Source organism: Chelonia mydas, chromosome 9 (assembly GCF_015237465.2).
Source record: "Chelonia mydas isolate rCheMyd1 chromosome 9, rCheMyd1.pri.v2, whole genome shotgun sequence".
Taxonomy (NCBI): Eukaryota; Metazoa; Chordata; order Testudines; family Cheloniidae; genus Chelonia; species Chelonia mydas.
In genome coordinates, this window is record NC_057855.1 from 17,784,122 (window position 1) to 17,802,443 (window position 18,322).

At 42.9% G+C, this 18,322-nt stretch overlaps 1 protein-coding gene across 1 annotated transcript; it reads right to left on the minus strand.

Annotated features, from left to right (window-relative positions):
- Window positions 1-9,049: 9,049 nt before the first annotated feature.
- LOC122461691 lies at window positions 9,050-17,539 on the minus strand. Its single transcript, XM_043522539.1, has 6 exons — window positions 17,477-17,539; window positions 14,427-14,520; window positions 13,463-13,581; window positions 12,945-13,087; window positions 11,306-11,503; window positions 9,050-9,249 (listed from the first exon to the last, which is right to left on the minus strand). The coding sequence occupies exons 1-6, from the start codon at window positions 17,537-17,539 to the stop codon at window positions 9,138-9,140; spliced, it is 729 nt and encodes a 242-aa protein (XP_043378474.1). The 3' UTR covers window positions 9,050-9,137.
- Window positions 17,540-18,322: the final 783 nt, after the last annotated feature.

Genomic DNA, 18,322 nt, shown 5'->3' on the forward strand with positions numbered 1-18,322 from the left:
ACGAGAGAGCATAGGGTGTATACATTTCTACAGGCTGCAGCAACTCTGAGATTATAGTGGCTGCTTGCTTCTCTAAAGGGAAGAATCCTTAAAGAAATAAAAGGTACAATATGCAGAAAACAAAAGACATACTAATTACATAGCTGAAAGTGCACCCCAATGGCCAAATGATGTGTTCCAGCTTGACAATCTATATTCCTAAGTACGTCAGTTGACCAGTATTTTAGATACTACAAGCAGGCAAAAGTTATGAAATATTTTTACCAAAAGCCTATTTAAAAAGTGATATTTCATTTGACTTTACTATTTTGTTAATTACTAATAAACAGTTTCTTCTGTATTTAAGAAAAGGGTCTTACTTTTCTGTTAGTTTTCTTCAGGAAGGTCACATTTAGTGACTGTTTTCTCCACAAATTTAGTAACAGATTAAACAGTTTGTAATAGGTGTGATTTACCTTGTCTGGCATCTGGTCATCTGTGCATTAATTTTCCCTTGCAGGTCACCGGTCTCCCTCTGACTGATAGGGTGAGCTGAAGCTTCAACAAGTTGTGATTTACCACTCCAGGCTAACAATAAGCCTTTGTCTTTGGGGTAATCGAAGGAGTCCAAACCCAAACTTGGCCCTCCCCTGTGTTCCCCAGTTTCAGTTGTCCTTCATCCACTATCCCCACCTGCACAATACTCCTTTCTACTTAGTACAGGGTTTTCACACCACCTCTCTAAGTGGTGTTATAGAGGAGGCCAGGCCAGCCCCATTCCTACAGGGGTCTCTGGAGCCCTATGTGGTCAGCTCTCAACAAACACTGCCTTGGTTCATTCTTTCCCATGGCCAGTTCCCCTGCTGCCTGTTGCTGATCAGGCCTGCCTTTTTTCTCTTTTCTGACTTCATCCATACAGTCCTTCCTAGCCTTCATGGTCAGCCCCCTCTCATAAAGGAGCCACTACTAATTCTCCCTTTGACCCCAGTTCTTAGAATGTCAGCTAGCCGCTCTTCCTACAATGGACAGACTGCCTTATATTTCCCAGCAGGCCTAGTTCTAATTCACCTCTCATGAAATACTAGGGGAAGGAAAAGCCAAACGTAAGTCAGAACCGGAAACTAAGCCCCTTAAAAGCCCAGCTCACCCAATGACGGATAGGGGTATTAGCACAAATATTGAATTATACCGTTCCAAAAGAACCAGCCACAAGGGGAAGATGTCATCATAAAGGAGACAACTCCTGTTTACACGCTAATATGATAGTAATTAGAAGTAACAGATTTTTGTGGTCAACTTTTTTATATTATAATTTTGATTACAGTTATTTTTGTTAAAGCTCCCACCTTTCTTAGTGCATGGATGTCTGCACGTTTACTAGTTACTTTATTAAAAATTAAAGTTATGGGATGTGTTTTTCCATTGTTTTGCTCTATTAGTTGCCCTAAGCTTTGTGTTTGTAGAAACTGCACCAAAAATAATTATAGCACTATGGTTTTTTGTGCTACATATTATACTTTTTTGAAAATGTAGATAATTTTTTGAGATCTTGTGCAGTGGTGCTTTTTACTGTTCATCTGCATCATTGGCTTTACCTCTGACAAATACAATGGAGAAATGCCTTTTATAGAGAATTTACAATCTGAATCTTCAACATCTCCACATGCTCAGGCTGAACATAACAACATGTGGGGTGGATTTTTTGTTTAAAATAGCCTTTGATTTTGAATACTCAAGTTGAGACACCTTTCCCTGCCTTCCTCCTCCAACCCCTTCCCAGGCTCCAACTCCCTCCTCTCAAGGACCCATTGCTAGTCTCATCCAGGCACCGGTCCCTGGAAACACCCCACCAGCAAGCTGTCAATACCACAACTTCCAGGGCTTTCTCTGCAGACAGCCCCACACCACATCCTACCCCCATCATTGACCAGTTCCCTAATAAAAGGAAGTTTGCTTCTTTATAGTCCTTCCCCCTTGTCCCAGCAGTCCCGGCTCCCTTCCTGCAGTCACATGACATCTCGGGGGACTACAACTCCCAGAATGCCTGGTCTTCAAGCTACTGAGACACTATAACAGGGATGCAGGGTTGGGCTGAGCCCTTAAAGGGCCAGTATGGTCTGTTATGATAGATTTAAGGTGGACTTAATTGTGGCCTTTTTAGTAGGTGATGAACCATATTCATTTGTGGTGTAATTCCCCTGGAATCAATAGAGTTACACCAGGCAACCAGTTTGAACCACTTCTAGGTTGACATATCATAGCTTGAGAGCACCACTGGCACAGCAAAAGGCTTAGGGAACTTTTCTCTACTGCTAAGTGACCTAGGAGCCAGTCTCCTGTATGATTTACAATCACTGCTGGAGAGATGATTCTTAGGTAGCATCTGTTATAACATCTGAAGGAAGATTGTAAAGATAACAGGACAAAAAGCAGAAAGAAAAGAGCACTAATAATTTTGGTTAGAACGATAGGCAAAATCTAAACTGTGGGAACAAATGCAGTAACACACCCAGTCAGTTCCCAGTCTTTTGGCTTGAAGTCTCCTTATTCTTTGTCCTTTGTTCAGTATGTGTTTTAAATATCCACCAGTTTGAAAGAATACACTTTTTTTTTATTTCTGGATAGCATTTTATCCGATGAAGTGAGCTGTAGCTCACGAAAGCTTATGCTCAAATAAATTGGTTAGTCTCTAAGGTGCCACAAGTACTCCTTTTCTTTTTGCGAATCTATTTCTTTTTGCGAATACAGACTAACACGGCTGTTACTCTGAAACCTGTCATTTTATATACTGTTTCAGATACTAGACAAACTACTTGCCTTTTAAAGGCTAAATGTATGCATAGTGGTATTCATGCTGGGTTTGATTGATTTACATGTATCTGCAAACTCATCTGCTCCACCAATGATTTATGTTGTCTACATGATATTCAGTGTTGAACACGCTGATTGCTTAAGAAAAAAGCTTTATGCATACACGCTGTCCTTAAATACCTGTGCTACCCACAGCTCCTCTGTTTTCTCTGCTACTCTCCAACATGTATCATCCATCACTGCAATGTAGATGCATATTTTTAGACTATCCAAAACATTAAATGGAATGGGCCCTATCTCCTTACATAGGAAAAAGCCACAGAGGGGGAGAGTAAACACTAGGAGTTCCAGCTTTTAGAGATTCCTAGTAATAATTTGGAGGGGAGGGCAGGGGAGGGCCCTCTGACAGAAGTTTTGAGTTCAGTTCCCAGAATCTGTGCAGCGCTCTTAGATCCCAGGGGAGCCACAGAAAGCAAGGGCTGTTGACACAGATGCTCCTTGCCTCTGCTGTCTGCCTAGCCCAATTTATTTCCACTGGCTCCCGTGATTCATTGGTCCTGCAAAAGCATGTTTCATGGGGCTCCCCTGACCACAATGTTCCCTACACCTCCACTAAAAGTGGAGGGAAGGGTTTTGCTGCGCAGTAGGATAAGTAGCACACATTAATACAGCTTGAAATTGTAATAGCATGCATTTACTGTCCCTGTAGGTTAGTAGAATTTTAGAAGAGCCCAACTGGTTCCTTTATCCCACCCCCCATACACTTTCCCCTGGCCATACCCCATGGAACCAGGAGGGGAATGCTGTCGGAGTCACGGAAATCCTTAAGGGGGTATGTCACGGAGTCCCCGGGCGATGCTCTGGAACTGCTCCCTACGAAGCCAGTCAGGACTCTGGTGAAGTCTCCTCTCTGTGAGCAGACTGTCTTCAGGGCAAAAAGCTCACACAGCTTCCACCTTCCTGGGTCTGACCTTGGAGCATTCAGCACCCTCTGCCCCTCCGCCCAGGCGGGGTCCTGGGGAAGCCAGAGGGTCCTGCACCCCAACTTTGCAGTCAGACGTGACTCTTAGCCAGCCAGTAAAACGGAAGGGTTATTAGACAACAGGAACATGGTCTAAAACAGAGCTTGTAGGTACAGAGAACAGGACCCCTCAGCCGGGTCCATTTTGGGGGGCAGTGGGCCAGACAACCACGTCTGCCCCAGCCAGCCCCCAACTGACTCACTCTCCACCCCCTCCTCCTCTGGGCTTTGTCCCTTTCCCAGGCCAGGAGGTCACCTGATTCCTTTGTTCTCCAACACCTTTAATTATCACCTTGCAGGGGGGAAGGGCCCAGGCCATCAGTTGCCAGGAGACAGAGTGTTGGCCATTTATGTACACTGGCCCTTTGCTCTGGAACAATTACACCCTCTTATCCCACCACCTAGAGACTTAAGAAATGCATAGGGGGAAATGAGGCACCCCTACAGTATTCAGAGGAAACATTAAGAACAGTCCCACTTTGTCACAGGGTAGTTCTATCAGGATTCAATATATCTTAGGCTAATATAACTTGCCCAAGGTCACACAAGAAGTCTTTGGTGGAACTGCAGCTTGAACCCTGGATTTCCAAATTTTAGGCTAGTGCCCTAACCACACGACCATCCTTCCCCTTATTAGGACAGTTTGTGTTGGTGGAGCAGCGCACAGAGGTTGTGCTGGGGCCAAATATTTGGCCTTATATGTTTACATCATATGGCCATTATTTCTGCATACAAATTCTGTTATTTCCCCAAAAATGTGACACACAAAATTGTAATCCATCATGTGAAAAACAGTGCAAAAACTCACTTCTCTACTGTACACGTAGAACACATGCAAGCCTAAAGCCAACATAGAAAATGTCCTATCTGTGTAACATGCTATATTTAAAATAATGAATGGGAAATATTTTATTACATAATATAAACACAATACACTGTGTGGAATTAAAAACGTCCCTTTTATTCCACCCTCTTGGACTGGCAACATCCTTCCTGTGGTGTGACTATTCATGAACTATATGGTCATTGCTAATTTATCACTGTCCCAACCTGCAGCATTCTTGCTACAGTAATTACATTTATTTATATAGCTCTTTTGATCCCAAGCACCTGTTGTCTATGGCCTCTATTCCTTATCTTGAGTGCTTTCAATTATGCAATGTAGCAAAGGGCACCACTTCAAAAACAAATATACCCTGGATGATAAATCGCAAATGAAAAATGATTGTTCTGAAACAACTTAATAGCTTATTTCCACCTATGCTTCCTGCAACTGTGCCTCTGTGTTCTTTATGCACAGATCCAAACAGATCCAAACATCAATCAATATATGTACTAAATTCATTTCTTCTTTTGTGCTGATAGCAAGAAAATCACCACAAATGTTGCAGGTGCTTTATTTTGTTGAATGGCACATCTAAATGGCAGAGTGCTGGAAAGCTGCATTATATGGAATAAAAGGGATTTGATTTCACTCAGTTGAGAAGGACATGGTAAAACAAATGGCTATATCCTGTCTTCCCATGCCATGGGTGGGGTAGAATGTTTGGATTTTAAAGAGTTAACCGTGCTATTAATACCTTCTTGTAACCTGATCCCTGGCTTATTCAGGTTTCTTCCCTACCAGAACTACGCTCTGATTGCAACATTGAAGCCACTGGGTGTTTGGCTACTGACTTCAGTATTGCCAACTTCAAGAGAGCAAAAATCATGAGATTTTTAAAAAAGCTTATATTGTTTTTTTAGGTCAGTCTCTTGATTTCTGAACTCCCTCTGCCCATCCCCAGAGTGTGTGCATGTGACAGTTAGAGTTGCCCACTCTCCCACATGTACTGGATACCATGATTTTGGCCCCTGCTGCTAGAGCTTCCCCCCCCGGGGTGCCGGAAGAGAGAGGGCCAGGGGGCCATGGCCCAATAACTTTTAAAAGGGGAGGGCTATGCCCTCCCACTTTTTACCATCCGCAAAGGGAGCAACGGGGTGGAGAAGGCAGAGAGGAGCGAGCAGGTGGTGGAGTCTTGTGGGGAAGAGGCAGTGCGGGGGTGAGGCTTCAGGGGAAAGGGTGATGCAAGGACAGGGGCTTGGGGAGAAGAGTCAATGCAAAGGCAGAGTCTCAGGAGGGAGAATGGGTGGCACGAGAGCGGGGGCTCAGAGAAAAGGGGCAGTGCAGGGGCAGGGCTTGGGGGAAGGGGCAGTGTGGGGGTGGGGTCTTGGGGGGAAAGGGGCAGTGCGGGGGTGGGGCGATGTTTTGGGCACCGGTGCCCCCCCCCACTTTTAGAGAGCTTCTGCCACTCCTGTTCCCCCCCACACACACATTTTCCCATCACTTCATCCTGTCCTCCAGTCCCTCATCAATTCTGACCCCACCCAACCCCCCTCAGTTAAGCTCCCCCTCAGTTCAGTCCCCCAGTTCCATCATCACCACTGCATCAGTTCAGCCCTTCCACCCCATCGACCCCCACCCCATCATCCCCCACCCTCCTCACTTCCCCTCCCCTGCAGCTCCCAGGCCATAGTTCAGCCGCCCAGCCTCTTCTCTTCTCCAGGGTTCTTCACCCTCCCCAGGCCTGGGGGGGCAGCAGTGGGATCCCCTCTCCCACTTCTCAGGCTGGCAGGGGAGTCCCAGCCACCTGGGGCTGACAGCGGGGAGCCCTGGCTGCCCCAGAGCTGGGATTAATTTTACTTAGAAATCATGTCTTTCGCGATTAATTCACGAGAGTCGGCATGTCTGTGCCTTTAACGTGAGCAGGATCAGGGCACTAACCTGGATTATGAGAGTAGACGCTGATGGCAAGTATTTTTGTACGTCTTTGTTCAGTCAGTCCTACAAATGAACTATGAACACTACAAATGGGGGCCAGAGAGAAAGAATGAACCCTCTGCTTGGCTACAGTGGCACGTGTACAGTAACCAGAGAACAGCAGCCAGATTCTTTCTCACCACAAGAGCTAGGTCTAGCACATGAGCCCAGCAACCAGCTGGAATATCCCTCCAGTTGATGGCAGGGAGCAGGCAGATTCTCCCACCCAATCCCAGGGCAGCAGCAAACACCAGGGTCTAGCTATTCAACCAGAGCCCTGCACTCAGTAGACACCAAAGTGAAACAGGGGAAGGGCCTCCACGAGCCCCCAGAGTTAGCTGGTATCAAAGCAGGGAGATGTCAGAGCCAAGCAGGACTAGCTTTTTTGCTGGCCCTAAACCTATTCCGTGACCCAGACGTGTCAGGCTGAAATTCTGATAATCTGAACATTTGTTGTATGCAGTATTGTTGTCATTTAAGTATGTGATTAAACGTATTCATACAATATGCAAATTGGGGTGTCGAGTCACCAACCTCCAGATTTCTGCACCTTCTGCCAAAAGTGATATGCCTTGCTCCTGGCTGTAGCACCCTCCCTCAGTCTTTGGAAGTCCAAAGCCGTGGACTTCGGGTAGAAGGTTTTCACAAGGTCAGACTGTAGAGCTGCCACACACTCCTGCTCTCTTCCAGAAACTTCAGCTCACATTACTGGAGAGGAGCATCAGGCCCAAAGTCATTTGCTCCTGAAACTTTTAAGTAGGTTTAACTGATATGAACACAACATCTATGCTTAGTGCTCTGCAATCTGATGCACATAGAGAATATGAGCATGGACCCTTCATTGCAATGTTCATTAGTCTCTGATATTTCTGTGTGGTATCACTATTTTAGGTTACTTACACAATTCTTGTGCTGAAGTGCCAAGCTCCCAGATGCTTTAAAACTTGCTCTGGAGTTCCTGGAAGCTCCCTGGGGTTGGATCATGACAAGAAAAATAAAAGTCCTACTTCTCTTTTCCTCTTCACAACCTCTCTTTAATTTTATGTTGTTAAATTCATAAATGTGCCTTAGGAACAGTTATGTAACTTTTACCTGGATTTTCAGCCTGCTTATTATAATAAGAAGATTGGATCCCAATTGGGCAAGGTCAGGGTGGGCAAACTTTTTGGCCCGAGAGCCACATCTAAGTGGGGAAATTGCATGCAGGGCCTTAAATGTAGGGCTGGGGCAGGGGGTTGGGGTGCAGGACGGAGTGCGGGATGTGGGAGGGGATGCTATGTGCAGGATGGGGCTCAGGGCAAGGGGTTGGGGCAGAGGAGAGGTGTGGGGTGTAAGGGGGGGCTCAGGGAAGGGGGTTGGGATGCGGGAGGGGGTGTGGAGTGCAGGAGGGGGCTCAGGGCAGGGGTGCAGAGAGGAGTGTGGGAGGGGGCTCAGGGCAGTGGGTTGGGGTGCAGGAAGGGTGCAGGCTGCAGCGGGGGCTCAGGGCAGGAGGTGCAGGAGGGGTGCGGGGTGGGGCAGGGAGATGGGGTGTGGGGTGTAGGAGGGGATCAGGGTTCAGGCTCCGGACCAGCGCCGCTTACCTGGAGCAGCTCCAGGGTGGCAGCGCCACGCATCGGAACCCCCAAAACAATTTTCAACAGTCTGTTCAAAAGTTTGCTACCAAACCAAAGCCACGATGGCTGCATGTTATTATTTAAATAGACGTGTCTACAGTTCTGTTATTAACTATATCAAAGTTAAAGTCCTGTTCTACTCTGAAAAGTGATTAAATTCAACTGGTAGCTTCTCACTCAGCAGATCTGCTCCCTGTGTATATGCAGAGTCAGGTCTGTTTGTGTTAGTGAGCAAAAGAAGTTCTGGCTGCATTTTCACTCCTATTAACCATGCAGCACCACACAGAGGGAAAGTCCCAAATTCTGTTCCCTTTTTGTGTATTTTTAACAGAATTGCTGAAAAGTCTCACTGACCATAAGGAACTTTATATCTGAATTTGACCCATCTGTTCCATCTAGTCTGGCATCTATCCATGCATTCAAAAGTGTTGAGTTCCCAGCAGCTCCCAAATATGAATTTAGGAGCCTAACTTTAGGCTCCTATTTTTGAAAATCTTGGCCCAGGACTCTACTGAAGTTAATGGAGTTACGCTGGTGTCAGTAAGAAGAGAGGACAAGGCTCAATAAGCCGAATCTATCTGCAATTTAAATGTAAATCACTGAAATGATAAAAAGGAACATGACATATTTCTAGCATTCAGGACCAGATTTTCAAATTTTAGAAGTTTACAATACCATACGTATATTTGCATGCACGAGCTTAAGGACGTTTATGCAGATGTACGTACACGTATGTGTGCTTAACTTTTAAAATCTTTCCCCCAGTTTTCTGTCACTTGCACATTCAACTGGATCAAATTTTCAAGAAGGACTCTACAGCTGTTTGATCAGAAAAAAAAGTGTATGTACTGGATTTATTAGTTCTGTTAACTATGGCAATTCCATTAGCTCCATTATGATACAAAATACAGTGCTACAGTATGGTGCACATTTTTGAACGAAAACTGATCTCTGGAGGTGGACAATCCTCTGGCAGCTTTGGGACCCCATCCAGCGTTCTCAAGTTTGGCAAATTGGAGAACACTCTACGGGAGAAATTAAAGAAAATAGTATTTTGAGGTATTTACTTGGGTAATTTTTAAGATCAAAAGTAAAGATGGGCCAGAAGGAAACATTGTATATGAACATACTAGAAATCTGGATTCAGACCCCAAACTGGGTTTACCACTTGAGACCAGCTCTGACAAAGGATCTGAATGTTTACTGTGTTATACTGGTTTTAAGCCATGGAAGTCAGTGGAGTTATACAAGCGCAAAATACCTGTAGCAGAATAGAGAATCAGGCCCATTGTATAACATATCACAAAGGGGAGGGCTTTGTAGCTTAGTCTAAGAATTAGGTTTGAAATTCCTAGGCACCTAGAAACTAAGTTCAAATTGCAAAGTGTTTGACTCAACTTTCATCCTGCTGTGATAGATAAACTCAGTTTTATGCATTTTATGCATTTGAGCTTCTTTCATTATAAGACAGTAAACACTTATGTCCTGTCTGGTCTATGGACCTGATCCCAAACCCTCTGATATCAATGCATCAGGCCTTCTGTGGACATTAAAGCTCCTGGTATATTATTTCAGACGAATGTGTTTCTTCCTAGTATCTCTAATTTCTGCCATTAATGTCTGCTGCCCTCTTTGCCAGAGGTGACTGTATTCCAGTGGAAGGTGAAGCAATCCTGGCATGTATCTATTTTGGAACGTACTTTTAGACCTTTTGGCATGAGAAGCTCTAGTCTATATCAATGTAATAAGGCAGCATTATTAATTAAAGTTAAGTATTGACTTTCCCTCTCTTTTGGCAACTTTTGGATAAATCTTGTGAAAATGAATAAAGTTTCATGAGATTCCCACTGGCTCACTGTTAGATCTCAGATTTCAGGGTACAATAGAATATAATTTTTTTTATATATTTTTGAAAAACTTCACTTTAAAAAACACAATCATCATCATCATCTCCCAAAGAGGAACTCAAAGGGAAAAAGCCTACTGGAAACTCATCCAGGTTCATATCAAGGAGTCTCCTTTCATTTCTCCCCTCAAGGGAGAGGGATTTTTGTACTCATGCTGGAGGGATTGGGTTCAGGCGGACAGGAAACCACATGGAGACTTAGGTTCCAGACAGCAAGCTAATAGATCCTGTGTCTGTAATGGGGACAACTGTCCCGATTAGTTGTTCCCTATGAACCTCCTGGCAGCACAGGTCTCTGAGGAACTCTGTAAGAAGGATATTGCAGAGACCGGCTAAAAACCACCTCCCAACCCACCTGCCATTTATTCCCGTGGAAGGGCTGTCAGAGTCCTTGGGGAGTGGGGAGAATGGATCACAGAGATGAATCTCCAGAGAGTGTAACTTACATCTTGTTCTGACTCTCCCCATCAGCATTTTACACCCACTCAGACTCCCCCGGATTTACTCCTTTAGACTCACCCCCACTTTCTATCATGTAACTTTAATCACCTGCTGAATTTGGCCCACTGAGTCTGAGTGTGAGGGAGCCTAAGTCAGTGTAACTCAATCCATGTTGGGATGCAGACGACTGGAGAGCATCAAGAAAAGCCACTAACAGGGAGGTGAAAGAACTTGTGCCACCTTTCAGTTTAGCTTTCATCTTCCAACATCTTCATCCAGCTTCTTGCCATGTAATTCAACTTAGACTCCCTAGTACAGTAGCAACATAACGAGAATTGGCTAAGGCAGTTTGAGTGAAAGGGAGTCTAGCTTACACCTACAAATTGCCTCTGAACTTGGCCCATGGATTTCAGTTTAGCTCATGAGCTTACATTCAAGAATTCATTCTTGCTTAGCTACTGGATTACAGTGTTGTCCAAGCACTTTCTGAAAATTCCACATAGATTACAAATCCATAGGAAACTATTCCTCAGGTGGACAATAGTGACAACTGGCTCGAGTTTGCAAAACCTGTTGAACTATCCTGTGATGACAGGAGAATACAGCAAGAACAAAGCCAGTTTTTACAATCCATGAAAGCTACCGTGTGTCAATTGTGTATTACATTTATGCTTTCATAGGAACAGGTATTTTCTCACTGTACATGTTTTTACTGACAATAATGTAGGACTTACAGCTGCCTGTAGTTTTCTTTAAACTCACAGGGGTTCCTCTTGAGTATAAGGGATTCGAGTGGAGTAGATCTCAAGTCTGATATCCCACTTAGTGTCTCAATGTTGTTATCAGCCAGTGACAAGTGACGAATCTGAGGTATCTTTGGCAGCTGTTTCAAGGATGTAAAATGATTTTTACTGACATTTAATTCTTTGCATCTGTAAAGTACAAAAATGTATGCCATCATTTATCACATATACAGAAGAATATACATCCTTAATTATTGTGAAAAAATATACAGTGTACACACATGGGGCCAGATCCTCAGCTGGTGTAAATCAGCCTAGCTTTATTGACTTAAAGAGAAATATGCCATTTTACACTGGCTGAAGATCTGGTACATACTTGTTAACTCATTACAATTAATTTTAGGAGGATCTGAACAGATTGTAGTAGGGTGGTGATAATGTCCCATGCAATATTACCAGTTTAAATGCAGCCTAGGTCAGTGACCAAAAGATATTACCATCCAATGTGGAGGTTCAGTGGCCAACATGAACTCACTTTGGTGATCTCAAATCAATTTCCAGAGGACAATTGTCCACATCATAAAAACCACAGCAGCTACAGCTGGCACTTGCTGGGTCATATTCAGTGGAGATGTATAAGGTGGTGTGATTTAGACCTCAGTATGCTAATTTAGACTCCCTTACAGTCAGAAAGGAAAGGCAGAACGTGGGCTATTTTAACATACACCTTTTGATACCTTCTTCTGACAACTCGATGTGTAAATCACACCAGCTTAGACTACCTTACAAGTAGGTAGAGTGGTTGTAAGTAGGACTAACTAAGGGAATATGACAAAGTTAGCATAAGGTCTAATTTACACCACTGTACACATCCTCTCTGAATGCAGCCTCAGATCCTACTTTGTTATTAAAGAGAGAGACATGCAGACTGAGATAACTTCTCACCCCTTGTCTGTGCCCTTCTCTGTTAGGGCTGAGGAACACCAAGCAAAGTGTGAGAAAGCTTACAGCCTCTACTTTTACCTGTTCTGTGGATAACAGAGTTCATCTTTCAGGGGCCTGATTCTGATCTCACACAATTTTACACTGATATAACTCTATTGGGCAATGGGGGTTTTTTGCCTCAACAAGGGCTGCAAGACCAGGGCCTGAAAATTTAGCTTTACAGCTTTCTTTTACATTTTTGGATATCTGGACCATTATTTCCCACTCTAACTATTAACACAACCACAGCTTTCCATATATCTGACCATAGGAAATAACTGTAATGGAAACTCCTGGCTTCTCTCCTTGAGTCAGGTACCATCATCTTTATGTACATTTCCTTCTACTGTCCTGATACAACAACTTTTCCTCCTAGCAGAGGATATCATTGACTTTGATGAAACTTCTCATGGAGCTATGGTCTTCTCAGTATGAACAAGGGTGGCAGAATCTGACCCAGAATAGCTTTCAATTCTCTTGTATATCATGAATTTAGATTAATTGGATTTTTCAATAGAATTACATGCACATTTTATGCCTTGTTAATCACTAAAGGCCTGATTCTGCTCCCATTGAATTCAATGGCAAAACTCCTTTTGATTTCTATGGTACTGGATAGGACCTGGCAACAGGATTTTTCATCTACCTTGGCAACCTTATGGCACTTAGGTCTGTCAAAGAATTGTCCACCAACCAAAGCCTTTCCACGCGAATTAATCTCCGGAGAATCCTGTTAAAGTTTTCTAGCTGGTAAAGGTCGCCCAAGTCCTGAAATGAAAGGTTCAAATTCTGGGGATGGGAAAAAATGCAAAGAAAATTCTTTAGCTTATTTTTTTCTTTTAAAGTTTAGTTATTAAAATCCTTTGCAACAACAGGGTCTGTTACAATGTGAGTCTATTTTAGTATGCTAGAGTTATACCTAATTTAAAACATAGTGCCAAATTTGGCCTAGAACAATAGAAATATGTTGCTAAATTTGTTCGGTCCACCTACCATGCAAGAGGTGGACAGAACTGAAGTTTTGTCATATGAATAACAAATTACTGGAGGGTAGCTGTTGCCCTTAAATTGTTGGCCCAGTTATTTGTTTGGCTCGTTGGTTATACAATGCAACATACTCTTATGGAGCAATAGCAATAACAATAATTAATAGTAAGATCTTACTGCACAGTTTTCCCAGTTTTCTTGCAGCCTCTGTTGCCATTTCTCTTTTTCTGTTACTTGTTTTCTTGCTCGCAAGACATCTTCTTCTCCTCTGAAAAATAGCTCTTCTTCTGAAGGCCCTGTTCAGAAGTAAATATATTTTCAATAGCTGATGTGATATGGTGTCTGCAGTTAATTACTTTTTAAGAGAATATATGTAGTTGGGAAGATATTTGAGTTGAAATAATATACACAGTATTATACCAAAGTAGGTTCCCAGACTCCTGAGTGGTAAATTAGTTTGGAGATTTTCACTATATTGTGGGTGCTAATTCAACTCTTTACATTCAATTTACAGTCACTGTGAGTTGGTGGCTTGTTATTAAATGAGATTTCCTGTTCAATTCAATGCTGAATAAAAGCTTTTATTTAGGTGCCTCACTTTAGACCCCGCCCCAGATTTGAAAATGCTGGCATGTGTGTGCGCGTGCGCGCGTGTGTGTGTATTCATATAATATAAATATAAGTAAGATAATGCCCCACTGAATTGTTTTTCCATTTAGGTCCCAATCCTGTAAACACTTACCTAATTTTAAACAAATTGCCTAATTTCATACTGTGGAGTAGTCCCATTTATTTCAGTGAGGCCACTCATGGTTAAAATTAAGCATGTGTGTTTCCATTTTCAGGATTGGGGTTTTACTCTCTGTCATCTGTTATCTCCAAGCATTAATGTTGAAAATATAGAATCTACAGTTTTGACTTTCATTCCTGCTTTTTAACTCTAAATCTTACACCGCTATTGTCTGAATGATTAAAAAAAATGAAATTTCTGCAATGTAGAGGTGAAATCAATGGCAAAACTCCCATTAACTTCAGAAAGGCCAGGATTTCATCCTGGTATTTAATTCTGTACAGGATAAAATACTTAGGATTTAAAATGAATATGTCTTTTTTTTCCAAAGGAACAAATTTTCATCTTCACCTTCTCTCACTCGGGGGCAACGAATCTGATTTCCTGGAACATCATGTTCTTTTAACTCGTGCCAAGTGAGATACTTGAAGGAATCTGAGGGAAGCTTAATGGAAGGATGTAAAATAAAAGAAACAAAGAATTAATTAATGGTCTTGGACATTGGGCAATATCTTCACATTTATACAAAATCCTGTGGCATTATTCCAGGAGAAAAAATAGACACAGAATCTTACATAAGAACAGCCATTCTGGGTCAGACCAATGGTTCATCTAGCCCAGTAATCTGTCTTTGCCAGATGTTTCAGAGTGAATGAACAGAACAGGACACTTTCTAGTGATCCATCCCTTGTCGTTTAGTCCCAGCTCCTGCCACTTGGAGGTTTAGGGACACCTGGAGCCGGGGGTTGCATCTCCGACGGTCTTGGCTAACAGTCATTGATGGACCTATCCGAATGGACTTATCTAATTATTTTTTGAACCCAGTTATAGTTTTGGCCTTCACAACAGTCCATGGCAATGAGTTCCACAGGTTGACCGTGCACGGTGTGAAAAAGCATGTCCTTTTGTTTGTTTTAAACCTGCTGCCTATTAATTTCTTCAGGGGCCCCCTAGTTCTTGTGTTATGTGAAGGGGTAAATAACACTTCCTTATTCATGTTCTTCATACCAGTCATGATTTTATAGACCTCTGTCATATCCCTCCATAGTTGTCTCTTTTCTAAACTGAACAGTCCCAGTCTTTTTACTCTCTCCTCAAATGGAAGCTGCTCCAGACCCATAATAATTTTTGTTGCCCTCTCTGTACTTTCTGCAGTTCTAATATATCTTTCTAATATATTCTAGGTGAATGTTTACAGATGAGTTGTGTTACCTTAACAATGACTTGTTAAATGCTTCATGAAAGTCAGTTATGAAATGGCACATGAATGAGAAGAGAGTATATATATTTAAAAAACAAAATCTGGTTTAGGACACTAGATGGAAGCACAGAAAACCTGCAGCCAGAGTCAGAAATGGAGGCTGGAGCAGAAGCTGTCCGCCACATTTTGTCTTCCCCCCAAAAACTGCTCTATGGGCACTCCCGACCAGCAGTCACATGTGAGGAAGTCATGTGAGCAGTCACATGTGAGAAGTGAGGAATTTCAGGGCAAGCTTCAGAGTCAAATCCGGTCTTCATAGCTATACCAGTCCATTCCTGGCCCAGCAATTGCACCTATGCACAGCCCCACATGTGGATGACTCCTGTATGCTGGGCTAGATACAGAACTACCTGCAATAAGATCTTTTGTAGCATATGGAGTATGCTTTTGTAGCATGTATGTGTACCCATTTGCAGGTAGTTTATAGTACTTTCCCTACACTGGCCAAAATTTGGCCCATCACATCCTATCTGGAGGCTAAATGGGGGCATAACACATCCATTAGCATGTTGCAGAAAGAGAGTCCAGCCATAAAGTTACTTTCCGTCTGTGTTTTTTTCTATAAACTCATAACCAGACTGATAAACAAAACACTTACTGGTGAAGATATCCCTGAATCAGCGCTCTGCTGGAGTATTCCTCTGTGTCTTGATAAAACTGGCAAAGTAGTATCTGTATCACTTAGGGCAGAACAGTGAGAGGAATAGGATTTACAGAACCTATGGCTGCTTGTATTCAGACCTGAGGAGCTAAAGAGAGAACACTTTAAACCATTCATATGCTCCTGATCTGGTGAATGCGATGAAGGCTGTTTCGTGGACAAGGAAAAAGCAAGATTCCTCTTTAATGCATGTTAACTAGGTCACAAAATGTAAATAAAACCTCGTATGTGACAAGATTGTGCCAACATGATCCTCTGGGATATGCAGGGTGTGACTTCAATAGGACTGCTCGCCTGAATACAGTTACTCATGCATAGATGTTTGCAGGATGGGGCCCTAACATTGTAAGGACAGGTCTTGTCGTATCAGCACTTTGAAAGCCAAACTCACAATTGAAATCAATGGGACCTTGCCTTGTGCTTGTTAATCAATAGCATGATATGGCCTACAAAGATTAGCTGTATTTGGGGATACACTATACAGTTTGTGTGAAAAACACCCTACCGTTGTGTTCCAAATCTTCTCCTTTTTTCTCCTAGCAGTAACTTTAACAATGCATTAAGGTTCCAGGGAAGAACTTAACTTTGTGTGTAACTTCAAGCACATGTATAGTCCAAATAATTCCCGTACTTATGTGCTTTGCTAGACCAGGGCCCAAGAGAATTTTGAAAGGTACATTTTATTTAACAAAAATGGCATAATTACTCCAATTGTGCTTCAAAGAAAGTGAACATCTCTCAAGCCTGGGGCTGCAATTTAGAAATCTACCATGGAACTCTTGAGAAAAATCATTTTAATTTAGTAACTGTGTGGATACAGCATAATAATTTGCCTGTTACTCTACAAACTCTTCGAACTGTCAAGAAATATCATTAAAACCATTACACAAGGGATCAGAAGTGGAAAATAAAAAGCTGCTTTAAAAGACTCTAGTGGGGATGGTAATGAAAGTTTCATGGTGAGCAAGAGTGTAAAAGACAAATTAAGTAAAACATGGAATAAAATCACGGTTACATACCTATTTGAAAATAATCATGAATAGATTTACTACTTGCCTAAGATTTTGTTTTGCCTTTTTGAAGTATCATCAAAAACACACACAACATCTTGTCTGATTTTTATCTGGAAGCTCATAATGTTAACTGGTAAATGACAGAATAGAAATATCATTTGTAACAGCTCCTCTTATCTTTCTCATTTTGTCTTATTTTTGAGATTGAAAGAACAATAAAAAAAAAAATCCAGTCGTGGGTGACTTGATTCAGAGCTGTGTGGTGTGTAGCATTTCTGAAAACAAGCTTATTTTTTTTAGATGCTTTAAAACGCTCTCTGTCTTTAGGCAAGCCGAAAGGAAAATGTTGGTCTATTTTTATACATGTATAGTGTTAAAAATCAGTAGACGAACCATGTAGTAGCCCCATGAAGAGAAGATGGAGTGATTATTTACATTTGGACAGCATGTGTTGGGGACTACTGACTAGACCGTCTGAAATGGTGTTTATCTTGCTGCTTCGTAGAGGTCTGATGCCGTCTTGATTCATTGCAGGTTAAATAAAGTGGTATTATGAGGTGAGATATATAGAAATGGTTTCATAGTTATGGATAGCATCTTCTCCATACTTGTGTGAAAATGTGAATTTATGTTGTAAATGTTAAGGATAATCTTCTATATAATATAAATGATTATATTTTTGGTTCATGTATGTGCTCACACACAAAATGTGACTTGAAATAAGTCTTTGCTCTTACGTTTTCATTTTGTTTTTGTTTGTTTTTTATATAAATTTAGTTTAGCCAGGTGTGGCCCCGCCCATGCTCCGGCCCCCAGACTCCCTCCTGCCAGTTCCCCTGTCCCTGTGCGGTGGCTCCATTCTGCCATGCCGCCAGCCTGGCACTCTGGGGCTGGGGCTGTGCCACCGGCACTCCGGGGATGGGGCCATGCTGCCTGCCCTCCCGGCGCTCTGGGGCTGCTGGGGCTGGGGCAGTGCTGCTCGTCCTCCAAGAGCTCCGGGCTGGGGAGGCTGCAGCCGCACTGTCTGTCCTCCAGGCGCTCCAGGGCTAGGGGCACTAGCCTGGGGTTTCAGAGTAGCCGTGTTAGTCTGTATTCGCAAAAAGAAAAGGAGTCCTTGTGGCACCTTAGAGACTAACAAATTTATTTGAGCATAAGCTTTCGTGAGCTACAGCTCACTTCATCGGAAGCCTGGGGTGGGGGCTGGCGGCTGCAGTGGGCAGGGGGGGGAGCCTCTGGGCTCCAGTGCGGGAGGCATGGAAGGGACAGGGCCTTGGGCAGAAGGAGTGGGGTTGGGGGCTAGCCTCCCACAGCC